The following is a 16,612-nucleotide window of genomic DNA, read 5'->3' as shown; positions in this document are numbered from 1 at the left end:
GAACGGTCTATTTACAATGGTTTAAGAGAACTTTTGCAGCTTGCAATATGAATTGAATCCCAACGTCAATTGCTCACACAATGTGTGCAGTTGTACCGTCCATCTCAAGTTGCAAAACCATGCAGCGCTTACGGTTGGCGGATATTGTCATGTTAGTGCTTACAAATAGTGAGAAGTTGACACGTAAAACGAGTTTCCTATCATGAAGTGGCGAATGAAACGGTTTCAGCGAGGGTTTCATGTACAAACAAACACAAATGAGGAACTAACCGAGGAACTAACGATTACTGTGTCTTTTTCTAATCGAGTCGAGCTCCTCGTTTCGAGCTTTCTAGCTTATCGAGCAGATATTTTGAAATGATGAAACTATCACGAAGAAAAATTTCCAGTGCTACCTATCATAATGATCGATCAAGTATGTTTGACGTGATTGATTTGACCCTGGTTTCGCCCATATGCACGACTAAATTTACGCGAAAAGTGAATGATGATCTGCACGAACAGGGATCACTTCCCCAAAATTACTGAAACTGACTCGATTATGCCTCATAAGATGGTAGTTCTGCAATTTTTTCCTGATAAAGCGAAATGCCAAATGTAAGTGTCCAGACTATTAATAACGGTTAAAGAAACTGTGAAAATAAAAAAATCAGCATTCAGTAAGTACCAAAGGCATTAATTTAAATTATTAAACTTCAATAATCCAATCGATACCTCCCAAAATATAATTCCTAAAAATTCTCTTGAGATCGCGACACGTTGGCCAATCATTTTGCTAACGCGAGGAGCTCTATTAACTACCCAGATAACTAGATACTCTCCATCAAAGAATGAAAGATAAATATTATTAGTCCAGCTTTTCCACTTTTACGTCATCAAATTCAAAAATCCTTAAAAGAGACCTATGTATTTTAAAGACTCTTACCTACATACGATAAGTGTTCCTAAGAATTGTTTAGAATTTTCTTGAACATCTTTTTAGGTATCAGAAAAAGGATGGTTTTTTTTTCGGAAAAGAGAAATGAAAACCATTTTAAGAGAATGGCATCTGAAATACTGGAGGAGTGTTTCTGGTCAGAGACAAGCCAAGGTTGTACTAGAGGATCTTCTGGCTAAAGGGCTGAAGACTTGCTGTCAATACATATTGATAGGTTTATTACCGGAGCACTGTCGAATGCTTCAAAATGCTTGCGTCGAACTTTGGTAGTAAGTCCGCACACAATAAGCATCAAAAATGAAATAAGCATAAGCGGAATAATGATTATAATTTATTTTACAAGAAAAATAAATAAATTCACAAACTATAGTCACTAAATCAGGTGAGCGGACTCGAACGCCACCAAGGGTACGACCGTGGCCCTGGTCAAGGTCGGCGATAGCTGCGGTTTGGCGGATCGGCCTCGTGCAAGTTCAAACGGAGTAAACGGCAGCTCCAGGAATTCTAAACTCCAAGCGGCGGCCGGCTACTGGTAAATGCTAAAACAAAATTAAAGCGCACAGCAATTTTCTTAAGCGGGAACAATAATCGGATTCGGTAGCGGTGTCTACGAGAAAGCAAATGCAGGAAAGCGCATCAATATCTCCCCCCACCCCCCTTATAATTAACGAAACGGAAAGTGACAAAAGCTTACCTTGCAAATAAACGGAGATACGGTGCAAGAAAAAGCAAAAGCTGTACCGTATCGGTGCGGTAAACTTAATGTAAAAGCAAAAATAATCGGTATAAATGCAAAATAAGTTTAGGGAAAAGCTCTAAATTACGGTACGGTACAAAACGTAGCTTGCGAAAGTGCAAAAGACAGAAAGGATAACTTCTGTACCGTTTATAACATTTGGCTATGCCGTGGAGGGATCGACGTTTTACACAAAAATTGAGCATAAAGTTACAGTGAATGGGCTGAAGTCATCGCCCCAACTTTTAGTGCCATGAAAGCGGTAGGGCTAAATCCCTGTTAAGTGTTTGTTCGTCAGGCAAAGACAAGGTCAAGATTCCAGTAACCGCAATAGGCTAATTACATTTTTTAGAAAAACGCAAGACTTTATGACGCTAGTACTCTACATCTTTAATGAAACCCATGCATTTTAGTTCAGTTCTTGTGTGTCTCGCTACTTACACCAGAAACGTCTGGTTAAAGGAGCAAGAACGGTTGAAAAATCAGGAATGAACCTACGGTACCAACCGCAAGTTCCTAAGAAACGTCGTATATCATTCACCGTAGTGGGTGTTGGAATATCTAAAATCGCCTTGACTTTGTCAGGATCTGGGTGTAAGCCAAAGGAATCCACAACATACCCTAAATACTTAAGTTCTGAACGGCAGAAGTGACATTTGTTTTTATTCAGAGTGAAGCCAGCAGCAATTAATTTGTCAAAAACGGTGTTCAAAATTTTTAAATGTGAGTCAAAGTCTTGTGATATAATAACCACATCGTCCAAATAAACCAAAACGTTGGGTTGCAATTCAGGTCCCAAAATGGTATCGATAATGCGCTGAAAAGTCGCAGGGGCATTAGTCAAGCCGAAGGGCATCCTTCGAAATTGGAAAAGACCACGACCAGGCACAGTAAAAGCTGTGAAAGGGCGCGAATTCTCAGCAACCTCTATTTGCCAATAAGCTGACTTAATGTCCAGGGAACTAAGATATTTAGCGTCACGTAATTGGTCTAAGATGGTATTGATATAGGGCAAAGGAAAAGCGTCGCGCTCAGTTAAAGAGTTAAGTTTCCTATAGTCCACACAAAATCTATAGGTTTTGTCTTTCTTGGGAATCAGACAGACAGGTGAAGCCCATCCGCTGTTCGATGGTTCGATGACTCTGTCCCTAAGCATCTCATCAATGGTGTCGTTAATGATTTTCTGTTTAATCGGATTTACTGGATAGTACCGCTGTTTAATAGGAATAGCGCCCTCTACCAGGCGTATCTCGTGTCTACCTACTGGGGTTAATCCTAACTTGTCTCCCATGAGCGAAAATTTCAGATCTAAGAGGGTTTGTAAAGAATGGTGTTGTTCATCAGTGAGACGAGACTGTTCCACTATGGCCACACTAGGTTGAGTTGGCGTGCAAGAAGTAAAATGCCAACAGTCATCGCTAATATTCGGAATGATACCCATCCTATCCCAAAAATCTACTCCCAGGATTAAATTAGTAACCAAATCAGGCATCACCAACAAATCTAACAGCACAGTACGATCCTTTAAGGTAATTGGCACAGTGATGTAACCAATCGAATGTGCATCGGAGCTATTTGCTACCGTACAAGAAATAACTTTCGGTACAAAATTGAAATTGAGTATTTGCAATTGAATTAAAGTATCGGAATTGATAAAAGAACGTGAAGCGCCAGAATCTAATAATCCCAAAAAAGGAATGTCTAAAATTTTAATTTGGACATAAGGTCTCAAGTCATTTCCCACATGCTGTAATAAAAAGTCAAGTTTAGGTTTGGAAGAAATTTTCAAAATTTTTGTCGCCTGTACTAAAGAAACGTCACGACGACTTAATGAGCGTTTCTCGGAGCGTTTCCCGAACAAAAAGAACAACTGCGCACCGTAACGCCTTGTGCGCCACATTTCCAGCAAAATAATTGCCTTGGTTCAGGACAATCAACACGATGATGACCTAATTTTTGGCAATTAAAGCAAGGAGAATTTGGAGTTTCCATTGCATAAATAGGTGGACGTGGTGACATTTGTCGACTACTGGTGGGACAGCTAAACCCAGGTTCGAGTAATGGTAATGATGTTCGGTTGCGTAAGGCATGGTGTCTGTCTAAATCATGTTTGATATCGTCAAAACGTCTGCATTCAATTAAAAGTTCATCTAATGTCTGAGGAACATTAGGACCTAATTTAGTCAAATAAAATGGTGATAAATTGCGTTTAATTAAACGGACTTGTTCATATTCTGGAGGTGGTAATTTTAGTCGTGAAAATAAACCCTGCATTACTGCAAAATAAATGTCTACTTTTTCATTCTGACCCTGTAAACGAGCTTTAATTTCGTCGAGCAAATCTTCCTCATAGTGTGGTGGTAGAAATGCATCTCGTAGTAATTGCACTAAGTGCTCCCATGAAGTAGCTTTATGAGAATTAATGTTGTACCAGGTGTTCGCAGTCCCTTCAAATAAATCGTAGGCAGTCTCAAATAAAGTTGGATGATCTACTCCACGAGCACGAGCCATTCGCTCAACTCGGTCGATAAATGAATTCAAAGTTTCACCTCTACTATCCCCGGAAAATTTTAATCCCCATTTATGTACAGGAGTACTCGGTACGGATAATCTTGGTTGTAGTTCTGCAGTACGTCTAGTAGGTGTAGAAGAAACTACAGCAGTTGCTGAAGGCATAATTGAGTCGTTAAAATGAAAAGCTTTGTTATCGAGTGAAGCTCTTAATTGTCGAAATAAACGAACTAATTCCCCAAGTTTACTTAATTGTTCAGCAGAAGGCTGCAATAATGTGCGAGTCCTATGTAAACGTCTGTCGGCATGAGCTAGCATGGTAACAATTGACAAATATGAACCTCCCCCAAAAGCATCATCAAAATTGTCAATCTTATTCTGAAGGATCACTGTCAATTCAGTAAGAGCAGCTAAATCCTGAGCAAAGGTAAAAGGGTACTCTGGAGCAACATAACCAGGTGCTTTCTCTAACTCTAACAATTTTCTGAGAATTAAACGACTTTCGTTCATATTACTCCCCATTTGTCCCGCTCTAATCTCAATTTCATATTGGAGTTCAGTCTCTCTTAATCGGTTAATTTCCATAGCCATGATCACACAATAAATTCAAAATACAAATATAAAAAGATAACACAATATAGGTACCTGTTAAATACCAAGAAATACACAAATATCAGTAATAACCACAAATAAAAAATAAGTTGCAAGTACGAAGTTCAATTTAGAAGAGATAATTTAAAGATAAGGCCAAAAACTTAAATTTAAACAAATTATGCCCAGGCCACACGTTGAAGGGTGTCACTTTATAACACTTCAACACTCAGCAAATCTTCGGATAGGAATAAGTCTATACGTGTTACCTAATGTTTGACAATACGCATTTTGTTGATGCAATACTTAATTAGAACACTTTAGTGTTCGTTTCTTTGTAACCTCAAAAAGTGTATCAGTCAGTGGCGGATTTATATCGGGTAATCAAAAAGAACTGCAGGCAGTTTAAATTGGACGCTTTAAGTTTTTAATGTTTTTTACTTAAGGAATTGGCAAACATGTTTAGAAGGTAGTTTATTTATGTATTAGTGATTAAATTGATCCACCACTGCTTTTACATAAATGACATTTGGTATGTTACCAACGTTATACATGTTTAGTTTTACGGAAAATTCAAACTGTCCGCACTACTTTTTGATCACCCGGTACTTTTGCCGCCCAGAGGCTTTGGGAAACTTGCCGCCCCTAGATCATTCTTACCACAAAAATAGCCCACAACTTCATAAATCCTATGGCTAAACACTAAAATCGCAATCTAAGAGAGTTTATTGGTTCGTGGACTATTCGACTACAGAACAAATGCTTATAAGTAATAAGTATTTTTATTTGATTATTCAACAATTTATTGGATTTATCAAAACAATTTTCCGCCCCCCCCCCAAATTTGCCGCCCCCCAAAATTTGCCGCCCTGGGTCCGTGCCCTTAGTGTCCCCCTCTAAATCCGCCTCTGGTATCAGTGCCGTACCGATCTAGCGTACCGAATTTCATTAAATTAAGTGAGCTTCTCGGTCACAATATTTACTCAAGCTGCCGGACTTAGAAAAAGACACGCGATAAAATCAGCTCCGCTTGTGTATAGTATCCGATGTTAATTATACTTTGTTTTAACTATACGGACGAGCGTGTCTAGCTGTAAAACGGAAACTCGGAATTTAATTTAATTTAGCGCCATCGGAGTCGGGCACTGGGACTTTTATGGTGACATAAAAGACCTGCCATCCTTTGTAAGTGAAAACCGAATAGGAGATTATTTAAAATTTTAATTACGTCCCTCTGTCTTTCCATTTATTGGTCGTTTTTCATTAGTACGATTTCGTATTGTTCAATTTTTCAAACGTTCGATCTAATAGTATTTTACATTCTCGGCAAGCATTTATGTATTTATTAGCAAAAGGAGAGTTCTATTGAAATCTGTTGGCACGGTTACCTTGCATATACGAGTATATTTCTAAAATATCTTGATGGAATTCTGCAATGTGCCACATTTGCATTTACATCACACAATTGACATGAGTCCACAATATTTATTTTAAAAGCTACAACGTCTTTGGTTTCAATCATAGTCAGCCATGGAATTATTTCCATAAGAAATACATTGTAAACTTCGAGGCAAAAATGATTCCCAAATGAAATACCTACTAAAGTGTTTAGTATCACTGGTCTTCTAATTTTCTCTATCGAGTGAGTGAGTAAAAATGCAATATGGTGTCCATTTAAAATAAGGAAGTTGATGTCAATATCCCGAAAACCTCCATTTTTTCTCCGTCCATTGAATTTATCTTATCGAATCTTCGATCTTTTATTGGAAACTTTTTTCGATAGCTCTCTTTGTTACTAAAATATTTGAACTTTTTAAAAATGGCTATTTTCACTTTTTTCCAATTACCTATATCTACGAAACGAATTATTTTTTTCAAATTATCGCATCGGAATATCCATCAGCATCAAAAACTAAATAACTATGCCAATTTAACCGAATCTGTAAGTATAAAATTAACAAAGAGCCATGCTATCCTACTTAATTTATGACAATCTGTATGTTCTTATTTGCCCATCCAATATCCATCCCAGAACCTTCGACAAACAGGGAAATGTACTTATGGGGAGCAGACCAGAATAACTTTCTGGTGTTTAATTTTTGGTAGAGGTATTATTTTGATTTTTTTTCCGGCATCAGGAAAAGTACACGTACTAATACACTGATTGGTAATGTGCGCTATTACGTTAGATAGATGTGGAAGCACAAACATTGGCATGTGGAGACCAATAAGATCTTCCCTCACAATATTGAAGTTCAGTTGGTATTTCGTGGCTGGTTTTCGTGCTGTATATGACTACTTTCCGTAACTCTAACCATAATAGCTTTGGAATGGGGGAACCTCCAAGAAAGATTTTTTTCTGACCTAATAGCACACGTGGTATAATTTCAGAATCTTTTATAATACTCCCAATGACTGACTCTCCGGTGTCCCTTTATAGCTTGTGGATTGCAGGTCCTCATCACATTTCACATACCGGCATTATAGCTCAGTGGTATAGAGCGTTGAGGTATAAATCCGGAGGTCGGGTGTTCGAACCTGGTTTGAGGTGAATTTTTCATCTGTGGCAGAGATGGGAATTTCCTTAGATCAGTTTCGAGCATTCTGCCGGCTACTCCGAATTAGGTTTTCCTGCAGTTTTCCTAATTCGTAAGGTAAATACCGGAGTAGTATAGAACAACTTAAGACCTTCTGCAGGAGCACCTCTAAAAAAGCATTATGCGGGTCACTCTGTAATTGGGCGTAAGCCTGTTGAGGGCCTAGAACAAGAGGGAGAATAAATAAATAAATAAATAAATAAATTTCGCCTTATTTATATTACTGTAACAGTATGGTAATGGAGTTTGACAAAGCGGACGTATCTGTTGTGTGTCCATAGCCGGAGCTAATAAATTGATCTTCCTAATTTCGAAAGAATGTATATCACCAGTTTCGTTTTACCGTAAAACTTCCTGGGCCTGGGTCTCCCAATGCGGTTTATTTCTTTCATTTTCAATAAGGGTTCATTTACACACCTTTAACGCAGATATATCTTATCACAATCGCCGAAATGCATATTTTTTGCGCGCTATCACACAAAGAGAAATTTCTTCAGCAACGACATGTTAATTTTCCGAATTAAGAAAGAAATCTGCCTTCAAAAAATTTCCCCTTACCCATTAAGTTATTATTATTAAGTTAAATACACCTACAAAATGGCTTCTTATCAACCAAAATCGGACATAATTAAACGTTAATTTGTTCACCAAAATGCCGCCTCACCAATCAAACACGAACTAAGGTGACTCATTTTGCAAATCCCAGGATACTGTTTGTTATCATGCATTGTAACTAAATAGTACTAATGAAGATGAATTACGATAAAAACCTCAGATTTTCTGTCTCCATCGATTTCCGAAAGCAATTAAGAAACAAGCTCAACTTCCAATTTTACCTATTTTTGCGAAAAGATAAGAAAAATTAAATTTACAGCTACAGCCAAGTATAAATTAAAAAACAAGTTAAAAGTACAAATATTTCAAAGTTTGCAATTATTATAAAATGTGTCGATCTACTCATTGACCCCTTCCAACTACTTTATTAGTGTTACATTGTCTTGCGGATGTAATGTTTTGTACGATTACGATTATTGATCCATCCGTCAAAAATTTATAACAATTCTGCACTTAAATAAATAATGCTGCTCAATTCACTTGTTTTGTTTCAGGTTTTCCCTCGGAATTGATCTACAGGGGAACAACAATGTGGGAAACCATATACGGGATGGTCCTAGCCTACCCGATAGTTTGCTATATCTTCGTACCGGTATACTACAGCCTAGGCATCACGTCCGTTTACCAATACTTAGATTTGCGATTCAAATCCCGACTCGTCAGGTGCCTGGCGTCAGGAACGTACATTGTACGACAGTTACTTAATCAAGGCGTGACTGTTTTCACACCCTGCGTAGCTTTGAACTCCGTCATCGGTTTACCCTACTGGGCCTCGATATTTGGAATAACCGTCGTTAGCGTTATTTTTACTATTTTGGTGAGTACCTTATCTTAAAAGTGAATGTATTGATTTATAATCACACATTGCCTGCTAAAAATGTAGCTGCGATCAATCTTCATTATCCGTATGTCAGTAGAGTTTCACGGGGCACATTAATCACGCGTCACTTAGAGTAAAGCCATATTCAATTTTCGGTAATACATTTGTAATTTGCGAGCACGCTGAAGATACGACGAAGGTGAAAACAGAACATTTATCATATCGGGATAATGTCTATACAAAACAAATTTATTTTGGGCTGGGATGGTAGGCACTTTAATTCGCGTTGCATGCATTACAAGGTTTCCCTCCTTGGGCGCCGTTTCCTGAATTGTGCGTTATAATTAATATTTCGATAGTAGACACTTATCATATTACTAGATGTCGGGTGTAAGTATTGATTAAATATTAATTTGTCTGTCAAATGCATGTACATTTAGATAATAGTCAAATCCGGTTATAGATGAAATGTGAACTAATTGATTCCTGGCGGCATAAAATTGTAATGGTCCTTTCGGTAATAATATCGAGTAGTATTACATTTAAATTGCATTTTGGTGCTACTGGATTTACTTGTCTGGTTTTGTACTAGTACAGTGGAGGTTTTCTCTCGGATACGATACCCATCATTTACGTAGGTACAACTAATTATACAGTTATAACCGTCATTGAATACGCATAGGGTTATTGGAACAGAAAATTACAGAATAATACATAGGTATGTGCTGTGTAATAGGCGTGAAAACAACAACAAAATTCCTAACAACATTATGCTGTATTAACCTTTTAATCGCCACACTTTTGTTGGTGTTCTTGCTTTCTAATTATTAGATTAGACATATACATTTTTCAAATTTTTTTGTCAATAAATTTCCAAAATGGTGACAATGCCGTGTAACAAGAATACACTGCGTTCAATTATTGGACTTTACTCTCAGTGCAAGAATTTTAGGCCCATGGAATAGTAAGGAACAAATTATTTCTATACCTCATTTTACTTATAGTAGGAGAGCTGGTAGACATTTTTGGGTAGGTATTTGAGGCACGCTGAAAACTTATCCAATACTTCTCCAATAATACCCAATTACAGAATTGCAGACCTGGCTGAGAAATAGCGGGGCTAAATCAACCCTTATTACCCTTTACGTAAACTACCAACATTTCGATTGAAATGTAATCTGAAATTGAACAAAAAAAACCTTTTCACTAAAAATTTTTGATTTTATTTTTTACATTACGCACTGGACTACAAAAGATGACATCTTATGCCATATGGTGGTTACAGAAGCTATAAGCACTAACCCCAGTTAAGGATACGCAACCTAGGGACAAAAAAGACACAATAGAAACACTAACGGGGCATAATTTATTTGGCGCGTAGAACTTCGGATTTAAGCATTTAATTAGGTATAAATTAAAAATTCCTTATATCCGTTATAGAGCTTTAATCTTAACGCACAAAACGCGTGTGAACGGATACACAAAACAGACAAATTCAGGTGTGAACCTGGATCTTTCCTTTTGGTATTAACTTAACCTTCGTCCTTAACGTTCGGTTTTTTAACCCGAAATTGAATTACGTACCTACCTTGTTAACGTTGGGATTTGATGTACAAATCAGCATAAATTAATGGATTGAGGAATTTTTGTTTGTTTGAGAAAACAACGTGTATTTTAATGATGAAAGCAAAATATTACAATAATGTGTAACGAGAGATCTCCTGTTCCTACTTTGATGCCGTGGTCTACACCTAACGCCACCTAAATACTATATAAACTAGATCAATGCTAAGTGCATCATTAAGTATGCATGTGCAGTATCAGCAGACCGTATGATCCTCGACGGATTATATGCCCTATCCATAATGTACGAAAGTCGATTCTACAAACCCATTCATCATTCACCTATATAAGGGATACTTTTTAAGGGCGTTTAATTAAAGTTGTTTCAGGACCGTCGACTATCGGCCGATTGTGTGAAAAGTTTTAACTTTCATTCCTTTGAGACTACATGGCGGTTAAACGCAAAACCGAAGGGATAAACTTAGTTGACGAAAACTTGTAGCGTTGCCGCTTTCATGTAGCGGTTGTGAAACACGCCCTTTTCCTTTACAAATATCGTATCGCGTTCAATTTACCCCCGTATATCTATCGTCCTAATTATCTTGGAGCAGTATACTGAAATATGACGGTTAAGTTGCCTTGGGTGGCATACTGCATTAAATTTGTTTAATTATCTCTGTTTATTTACTCATTTGTTTGAATAATTATTTCCAACTTATATACGATTGCGTAGAATGACGAGCCAAATTTCATTAATGTCGCCTTATTAGTGAGTGAAACAGTAAAGGCGAAGGAACAGAACCATATGATTTCCGGAATTTCAATTACAAGAAGTAATCAGGTTGATATATTTCCACCCTTATACTGCATAGCTATACCAAACACTTTTAGTTAACTTATCGAAAATATGGAAAGTCGATAGCAGAATAAAGGATCTAAAACGTGCCCCCATTGTTGATTATAGATACACTACTATATACAGGGTGTTCATTAGAAAACTTCCCACCACGGATTTATCGAAAACCACTGATTAAAGGAAAAAAACGCCGAGACACGTCAACATATTTGTCGAGGGGAACAACTTTTTAACCAAAAACTACTTCACCTCCTTTCACCCTCTGCGTCCCAGGGTCATTCCCTTAAAAATTTTAAATGACAAGTGGTATCGAGTAATAGCTTGATTGAAAGGTCGTTCGAAGTCCTTTATTTTGACGTTTGATTTTTTTAAATCGGTTGATTCGTTTTCTGAAAAAATTGTTATTTAATTTATTTAATCGACCTATCTTAATTTGTGCAGATAGAAAACAAAAACCAAGGAAAATATCACTTATTTCATCGAAAATATCACTTATTTGTTGGTATGGGAAAGAAAGAATTTAGTTTGCTGTCAGTTACCTTTGTGACAATATTGGGATAGTGAAAATTAATTTATTGATTCAGATTTCACTTCGACAATGGTTTACACACTAGCCGAAAGAGTGGAAATTATAATTTATTGTGCCTAAAATCAATGTGCTCGGCAACTTGCCTTCACGTTTAACGCCAGACATCCGAGAAAGTTTTCTATCTGAACAAATTAAGATAGGTTGATTAAATAAATTAAATAAAGATTTTTCTAATTTTCTCGAGAACGAATCGGCCGATTTTAAAAATCAAACGTCAAAATAAAGGACATGGAAAGACCTTTCAAACGAGCTATTACTGGATACCACTTTATATTTAAAATGTTTAAGGGAATGACCCTGGGGGGCAGAGGGAGAAAGAGAGTGAAGTAGTTTTTGGTTAAAAAGTTGTCCCCCTTGACATATCTATTGACGTGCCTCGGCATTTTTTCCTTTAGTCAGTGGTTTTCGATTAATCCGTGGTGGGAAGTTTTCAAATGAACACACTGTATTTAAGTACTATGCGATCAAAAATGAGCTGATGTCGAGTCACCTTTGGAATTTTTGTTTGCATGGGAAATCGTACTTAAATTGAACTTCCAAAGGCGACTCGACAGCAACTCATATTTGATCGCCCGTTACTTGACCCATTGTTAATACCTTTCGGTTATTAGTCTTTTTTGCAAAGGTTTGGAATTAAACGAGGGAAAATACATTTTCAAAAAAAACTGCCCTTTATACGTCATTTAATTTCGACATTTAATCTCGAAAAATTCGGTGTTAACGAACGTCGTGGAGGAACTACACACTTCTGAAGAAATTATGTCACTGTTCACCAAGGCAAATTGTTTAGTAAACAACTTGAGAACACGCTCCCATTATTTCGCCTAAAAAAGAACTCGTCCCCATTATTTCGCCTAAAAAAGAACTCGTCCCCGAGTAAATTATTCATTTCAAGATAAAGCCTGGCCTAGAAATTCTTGCACCTGAATATTCGTCATCGCTTTTTCAAACCCAAAAAAACCGCTGGGCAAATAAAAAAGGAGTACATATTGCTGTGTGCAATGGCAAATGGAAAATTCCAAACTAAACAAATTTTAATTAACACTTCATAAAATTCTTGGGCACGAATAAAAAATCTAACAAGAAAACTCTATCTTGGTCGCACTTTGGGTTCGATTAAACACACAGTTAAGTAATGACAAAGACAAAGGTTTATTCCACAAAACGTAAAAGAAATTATAACAACAATGCTGGAAGCAAGAAAAGCATTTAGAGCACATATATCAGACACGCAGGCGTTTGACAGACAATTAAATAGAGAAATCCTAATCACTTACAGTTTTTTAATGATCTACTATAGTAAATTTGGTCTTAAGAATTTTGCGATATTGAGGTGCACTTAGAACTGTCACAAACACACGCCGACAGCTTCAGGAACTTCACTTCTTTTATATTACCTAGACTGGATCTTGATTACAAGAAAAAAAACAGCTGGCTTGTTGAATTAGATCACAAAATTTGGTGGTTTCTGGACGATAGAGCACTCTTTCTTTTAATTAATGACAAACCTTGTCGAAAAGCAACGCAAAACAATCACACCTTGTATTTATTTGTAAAAACCCACCAGATTTACTTTAAAAAGTAAAGTATTTCATCCACAGGATGGCCCAAGTAATGTAAGACGTGCCCGTAGCTTGAAATTGAAGTTAAACTGGAACTAAACTATGAACCCTAAAAGAAATTATCAATCCTTGATAACTTACATACCTCTTAAATAAGAGGGCTAATCGAAGATAGAGCAACAATTGTCGATGGAAATTGCAGTACAACAGATTACAGCCGAATCCTAAAGAAGGTACACTCTAAATACACGAAATGTAAATGGCGGATCAGAAAGGAAGAAAGCGAATTTAAATCCTCACTAGGTGTACAGGTAAATTCCGTCCACTAATTACTTCGGAGTCCCCAAATTATGAATCAATCGCCCGAGATCAATATATGCGGAAGATGGCAATTAAAATTCCATGCGTTCTACCTTACTCTTTTATTTCTTTATTTAATTGGCATGTATTTCGATACGGCGTATGAGGGAAATAGAAGGCGACAATCAATAACCAACAATCAGGGCGCGAACAATCTGTTCGGTTAAATTCCATTAACAGGTGAAGCCAGTCTTTAAATGGTTTCCAAAAGGTACGGGGATCTTTCAAGAAGTAATACACCATAAACAATAATAATTCTTTGTAATGTAGAAAATAAGTCTTTACAAGATTTTATCCGAAAAATCAGCATAATATACAGGTTGTATCAAATTTTGTGTTAAGTACAGTGATATCGCTTAGAGATTTTGTTAAATGGACAAAAATGATCCTGGAGTTATGCCCAAAGAAAATTAATAAACAATACCCCCTGTCTAAAGTTGCCTAAATATGGCGAAAAATATTATAATTGACGTTTTTGATTTATGGCTTTAAAATCGTTATTTAAAAACTAAAAAGACTTTTTAGGGAACTCTTTCTGTTCTTTTAGATGATGGAAATGAGTCATGTGAAAGAAAAAATCCTGATTTCAAAAATGTATAACGTGTTTATAAAAAAAATCAAAATAAGTACAATCAAAAACGTCAATTATGCTATTTTTCGCCATTTAAGGTTTTTGAGTTGTTTCCGCACTATTACACACACATGTATGCCAAAATATATCACCATTTTATCCTGAAAAGTAACGGCCCATGGTCTCTCTCACTTGCAAATTTAGTATAAAGCTCTACTTTCCCTAACCAGCAGCTTTTTGTAGTCTTCTATCCCAAGCAAATGGAGAGTTTCTCTGTCCATATCGGACGTCGGATCAAATAACAAAATCTGCAAAGATCTCTTCTCCATCCGTTATAGAAGCTGCACTCGTGCGGTAACCGTTTACTTGCGGAAACTCTGTTGACTTTTGGATATCTAGAGAAATCAAATTTTGCATGTGATTCCGTGAGGAACGAAACCTTGTAATAGCAAAAAAACTGTATTCGTTATTTGCTTCCAAGTTTGTAGATCTCGTTAATAAAGATGCTCTACACGTTCGTGTCCATTTTGTAGGTGGTAGGTAACTAAATCGCGCATAATAATGAAGGAAGCTTTACGTGGGGAAACGCGCCGTAAAGGTAAAACGTAATTTTTTGTTTGCAAAGGATTAGAATTTCCAATTTGTAGTACAACCCCCTTTCGCCCTTTGTTAAGCAAAAATGAGATATTCGGAGAAATGAGAAAATGTAATTCAGGAATATGTATACACTTTCAGGGAGGACTGAAAGCGGCAATTTTAGCGGACGTAATGCAGGGATTAACAATGATAGCAGTCAGTGTCGCAATTATAATTCAAGGATGCATCGAAGCGGGTGGTGTCGCGAATGTATTTGAAACAAATATAAATGGAGGACGTTTAAAATTTTTTAAGTAAGTTTTAACAGTGTTCGACGACATTATAATTGCTTTAATTTGTCAAGAAAATCGTGCTAAAACGCCTTTCATTTACTGCAGTGGCTGTAAAAGATTGGGGAGTATTTAATGGGTACTCCCTTTAATGGGCGATAAACGAGTAATTGTTGATCTTGGTTAATGACCTATATTTTAAAATCTGGCAATGCAAGGTTTTAAAGTTTTATTTCAAGAATTACTCTGCCATTTGTCATTCGCTATTTTTGCTAAAAGCGTTTTTTCCACGTAATGCGTTCAATTTTTAAATCTAATTAGTGCTTTTCAGTTTTGATTTGGACCCAACAATTCGTGTCACTACAACGTCTGCATTAATCGGTCAATTATTCATGTCTCTATCGATACTTGGTTGCCAGCAGAATTTTGTGCAGCGTTACTGCAGCATGGGATCACAACGAAAGGTTACAAAGTAAGTATCCGAAAAACTTTGACAATTCCTAAATTTAAGCACATTTTAGGACGTTGATGTATAATATTCCGGTGATTACGATTTTATTTAGCTTATCATGGGTCGTCGGAATGGTAGTGTATGCCGTATATGCAAATTGTGATCCCTATAAAGCCGGATATATAAAAAAGTACGACGAAGTCCTACCTTTTTTTGTCGAAGATCGGTTTAATTACGCACCTGGAATTTTGGGATTGTTTATGGCGTGTTTGTTCAATGGAGCGTTGAGGTGAGTTTAAAGCATAATTCTCTCAACTTCTAAAACATGTTAAAGCGTTCATTCTTTATCCATTAAATCCTATAAAAGGGGAATATGCAAAACAGGAACTAAATAATTTGAGTACATTGATCGCATACATTCAGTATAACCAAAGTTTTCTTGAAAGTTTAAGCGACTGGAAGTAATTCATACTGTTGGGGTGTTACTTTGCGAAACTCCTCTCCCTATACTCAATTTATTTATTAGTACTCTCTTAAATTTATTTCCTGTGTAGTAAACACGTGCTTATGTCTTCTCACATCATTCGCTTTTATTGCAATTTTTTCGAACCGATGGAAGCGCCAGTGTAATTCTGCAACAATTAATTTTATATGCAAATGGGAAATGGACTAAATATTCACATTATACATATAGTAAATGTAAGCCAATTTATTATTTACATTTTGATTCGTGGACATACATAAATTACATGCGGAAGATAGGTATACAGTTCATCAAATCATTACTTTATAGTTTTATTTAATGTAGGTATATTTTGGTTTCATTTCAAATTACCATAGCCAGACACCGCGATCGCAGAATTCGTCAGCAGTGACCATAATCAAATCTTTAATTTCGCTCTCCGTAGGTCGATTCCATTGTAAATATTGATTGTTTACATCCTACTTGGAAATTGTCCAACTTTTACTCGCGTGCTTTAAATAATT

At 36.6% G+C, this 16,612-nt stretch overlaps 1 protein-coding gene across 6 annotated transcripts in view; it reads left to right on the top strand.

The window, feature by feature from the left end:
* The window catches only part of LOC116175374 (sodium-coupled monocarboxylate transporter 2), a 73,400-nt gene that overhangs the window by 43,572 nt on the left and 13,216 nt on the right, over nucleotides 1-16,612 (top strand). For all 6 annotated transcript variants that reach the window (XM_031493451.1, XM_031493452.1, XM_031493449.1 and 3 more), the window contains exons 3-6: nucleotides 8,482-8,804; nucleotides 15,044-15,198; nucleotides 15,506-15,646; nucleotides 15,696-15,914. In XM_031493451.1, coding sequence (XP_031349311.1) covers nucleotides 8,482-8,804; nucleotides 15,044-15,198; nucleotides 15,506-15,646; nucleotides 15,696-15,914 — 838 coding nt within the window. The remainder of the gene's footprint in view (nucleotides 1-8,481; nucleotides 8,805-15,043; nucleotides 15,199-15,505; nucleotides 15,647-15,695; nucleotides 15,915-16,612) is intronic.

The sequence above is a fragment of the Photinus pyralis genome, unplaced genomic scaffold (genome assembly GCF_008802855.1).
Source record: "Photinus pyralis isolate 1611_PpyrPB1 unplaced genomic scaffold, Ppyr1.3 Ppyr1.4_LG7, whole genome shotgun sequence".
NCBI lineage: Eukaryota > Metazoa > Arthropoda > Insecta > Coleoptera > Lampyridae > Photinus > Photinus pyralis.
The sequence above is the reverse complement of the archived record's forward strand: the minus strand, read 5'-3'. Positions and strand labels throughout refer to the sequence as shown.